The sequence below is a fragment of the Helianthus annuus genome, chromosome 9, assembly GCF_002127325.2.
Source record: "Helianthus annuus cultivar XRQ/B chromosome 9, HanXRQr2.0-SUNRISE, whole genome shotgun sequence".
In the NCBI taxonomy this organism is placed as follows: Eukaryota; Viridiplantae; Streptophyta; class Magnoliopsida; order Asterales; family Asteraceae; genus Helianthus; species Helianthus annuus.
Window position 1 is genome coordinate 72,350,128 of NC_035441.2, and position 3,630 is coordinate 72,353,757.

At 40.9% G+C, this 3,630-nt stretch overlaps 1 protein-coding gene across 1 annotated transcript; it reads right to left on the minus strand.

Annotated features, from left to right (window-relative positions):
- Nucleotides 1–1,951: 1,951 nt before the first annotated feature.
- LOC110875867 lies at nt 1,952–2,788 on the minus strand. The gene has a single exon (XM_022124062.1). The coding sequence runs from the start codon at nt 2,786–2,788 to the stop codon at nt 1,952–1,954; it is 837 nt and encodes a 278-aa protein (XP_021979754.1).
- Between the last annotated feature and the right edge of the window lie 842 nt (nt 2,789–3,630).

A 3,630-nucleotide genomic window follows, 5' to 3' on the forward strand; every position in this document is an offset into this window, starting at 1 on the left:
AAAAATTATCAAGATGGAAGGCAAAGATGCTTTCCATGGGTGGAAGATTAACTCTTGCGAAGTCGGTTCTTGGAAGTATGCCGTCATATTATTTGTCTTTGTTTAAAGCCCCGAAAAAGATTATCAAAACTCTAGAAGGTATTCGAAGGGATTTTGTGTGGGGTAAGACGGGGTCGAGGAGTAAGATTCGGTGGGTGGGTTGGGAAAAGGTTGTGGCACCTAAACATTTGGGAGGTCTTGGTTTGGGCGAAATTAGAAGCCTCAACTGGGCCCTTATTATGAAATGGTGGTGGAAATTTAAACAGCAACATTCGCATCTTTGGGTCAAGGTGATCAAGGCCATTCATGGGAGTAGTTCGAATGTTGGCGGGATTCCATTAAAGAAGGGCTTAACGGGTATCTGGAAGGATATTGTAGCAGTTCGGAATGATATCATCAAATCTGGAGTAGATAATCCTGAAAAGCTGGGTATTAACGAAGAACATGGGAGCGAATCTAAATTTTCGGTGGCTGCGTTTAGAGAAGCCGTCGCGGAAAATATTGGTGTGAAGGTGGAGGTGGGTCGCTTCGAATGGCTTGCTTGGGCGCCCAAAAAGGTTTGCTTCTTTGTTTGGAGAATTCTAAATGGCGGAATTGCGGTTAAAGGTAATCTGGAACGCAGGGGGGTTTTTTTGGAGGATAATAAATGTGTTTTGTGTGGTTTGGTTATGAGTCAGTGGAGCATTTGACCATTTCTTGTGTGACATCAGCTGCAGTGTGGTGGTGTATACGAGTATGGATTAAATTGCCAACTAATGGGTTTTTTGGTTCTGTGAGGGAGTTGTTTGATTGGATTTATAACTTGAAAGGGTCAAATAAGTGGAAAAAAATCATCACTGTTATCTCTTTCGCCACTCTATGGATCTTATGGAAATCGAGGAACGAATGTATTTTTGAAAGGAAACAAATTCGAGTGGAGGCCATGGTGGATAAGATCAAAGAAGAGTCATTTCAGTGGGTTAAGTATAGGTCGCCCTTTGGAGATCTGGATTGGGAGAGGTGGAGAGATTTTAATGTTCGAGACATAATTATGTAATGTTTTCTTCTTTCCGTTGTTTGGGATTTCCAGCGTCGTGCTGGCCCCTTTGTTCTATTTTATGTTTGAATAAAATAGCCGCGGTTCAAAAAAAAATCTAAAACGAAACTTTCACATTTCATTTTTACTATGGGTGTTAATCATGCGAGCTTAATAGTTAAATTGATAAACTCGTAAGCTATATCTGCTCATATCTTAATATAGACACACTAAAATATATAACCCAAGTAGAATTAGTGTAGGTCAGCAGAGTTAAAGGGTTTACCAGTTGTAAACAGATTGTAATCATAAGACTAGAAGGTATGGTTTGGCTCATCCCTACGGGGATGAGCCTCCACGTAGGCGCCACGTAGGCGGCTAGCATGGGATGAGCCAATTTGAAGATGGAGGGGGATGGAGGATGGGGCCCCACCACATATTTTTTTATTGTTTAATTCATTTTAATTGTTTAACTTTTATTTGTTTAAGTTTTATTGTTTATTTTTTATTTGTTTAACTTTACAAAAAGTATTCAACATTTAAATAAAAATACTACATAAAGGAAGATAATAAAATCCATTACATAACATAAATAAAAATTACATAACCTAAAAAATAAAAAATTACGCTACCTAAAATTTGAAAGAAAAAAAAAAGACTAGATTTAAAAATTTAAAACAAACACACTACTCGTCTTCGTCTTCGGCTCCGTCACCGTCCACCATGTTAACGTTGTTCCAAATATGTTCTACCAAATCTTGTTGAAGGTTTGCATGCGTGAAGTCGTTTGTTAGCGAGAACGAGTTTAAATCCTATTGTGGGGGATCAACCGGGACAGTGTTCCCCAAGATGCATTCTCATCATACTCACAAATCGCCCGACCTTCGTCTTCAATAATCATGTTATGGAGCAAAATGCAAGCGTACATACAAAGACGCAACCTTTTTGGTGTGAACGCACGTGCCGGTTGTGCAACGATGGCCCATTTTTTTTTTGTAAGACACCAAAAGCACGTTCGATGTCTTTTCTTGCAGCTTCTTGACGCTTGGCGAATTTTTTCCTTTTTTCGTCCTCGGGATATGGAATAGTCTTTACAATTGTAGACCAAGACGGATATATCCCGTCAGCAAGATAATACCCACGTCTATACTCAACCCCAGAAACTGTAAAACGTGTGTCCGGACCGGTTCCATTAACGACATCGGTAAAGATGGCCGATTGGTATAACACGTTGAGGTCGTTGAGTGAACCAGGGAGACCAAAGAAAGAATGCCATATCCACAAATCTTGTGATGCCACGGCTTCAAGTATCACGGTTGGATAGCCGTAATCACCTCGCGTATATTGGTCATGCCACGCAGTCGGGCAATTATGCCACCCCCAATGCATACAATCAATGCTACCAAGCATTCCCGGAAACCCGTGCCTTGCTTCATGAGCTTGGTACAACTGTTGAACATCATACGCGTTTGGTTTCCGCAAATATTTTTTGCTATACAGTTTCACCACATTATGGCAAAACCGATACAAACATTCCCGCGTAGTTCTTGCCGACATCTGTAAGTACTCGTCCAAAGCGTCGGCCACTGTCCCGTATGCCAGTTGGCGAATGGCCGCAGTACACTTTTGTAACGTTGTAAACCCTTCATAATTTCGAGCATCAAGACGTTGCGTGAAAAACGGGTCTAGCCCCGCCAAATCATTGGCAATCCTTGTGAATAAGCGGCGACTCATTCGAAACCTGCGTCTAAAAATGTCGGCGTTGTAAAGTGGCTCATCCGAAAAATAATCGTTCACCAATTTCTCGTGTGCTCCTGTCGTATAAAATATATAAGTACGAGTTAAAAAAAAATAAGGACAATGAAATTTTGTAATGAAAACCTTGGCGGTCTCTGTTAATCCGTATTCGTGTGGTAATAACATTTTCAGACGAGAAGTCTTCCTCTTCCTCTTCCTCTTCCTCTTCCTCTTCCTCTTCCTCTTCCTCTTCCTCTTCCTCTTCGATTAGAATCTGTCCCGCCCGTAGTACAGCGTTTGCGAAAAACATCTCCTCTTCGTCATCCGAAGACGAGGGCCACCAAGGATTAGAAGCCATTGTGGGTGAAAAGATATTTTTTTTATAAAAGTATGGAGAAATTGGTATAAAAGTGAGAGGGTTTTGAGTTGAAAGTGGGGAAATAATGGTGAAAATAGGTGATTTTATAGAAAAGGGGAATTTTTTTTATTAAATAATGCCGTTTGTAACGGCTACTTTTCAAACAAATGGAACGGCTGACCCGGCTGTGGGTCGCCGGATGTGCTGAGCCGAGCCCCAGGGGGGCGGTGTGGGGGTCCGGCGCCGGGCCTAGCCGGGCATCAGCCGGCCCCCATACCTTCCAGTCTAAAGGGTTTACGATTGTAATCAAACTGTAAATAGGTTAATGTTATGAATATATTTATTATTAATGTGGTTATCAACACCTAAAATAGATTAGGCTTATTCCACAAGTTTTCCTCTATTATATATAGTCTCTTGTATCTCTTGTAATACATACCTCAATCAATAAGATCAATCTCTTTCTTTATATTGTTCTTTA

Coding starts and splice junctions, on each gene's coding strand:
- LOC110875867 (XM_022124062.1), bottom strand. CDS start 2,788: ATGAGTCGCCGCTTATTCACAAGGATTGCCAATGATTTGGCGGGGCTA.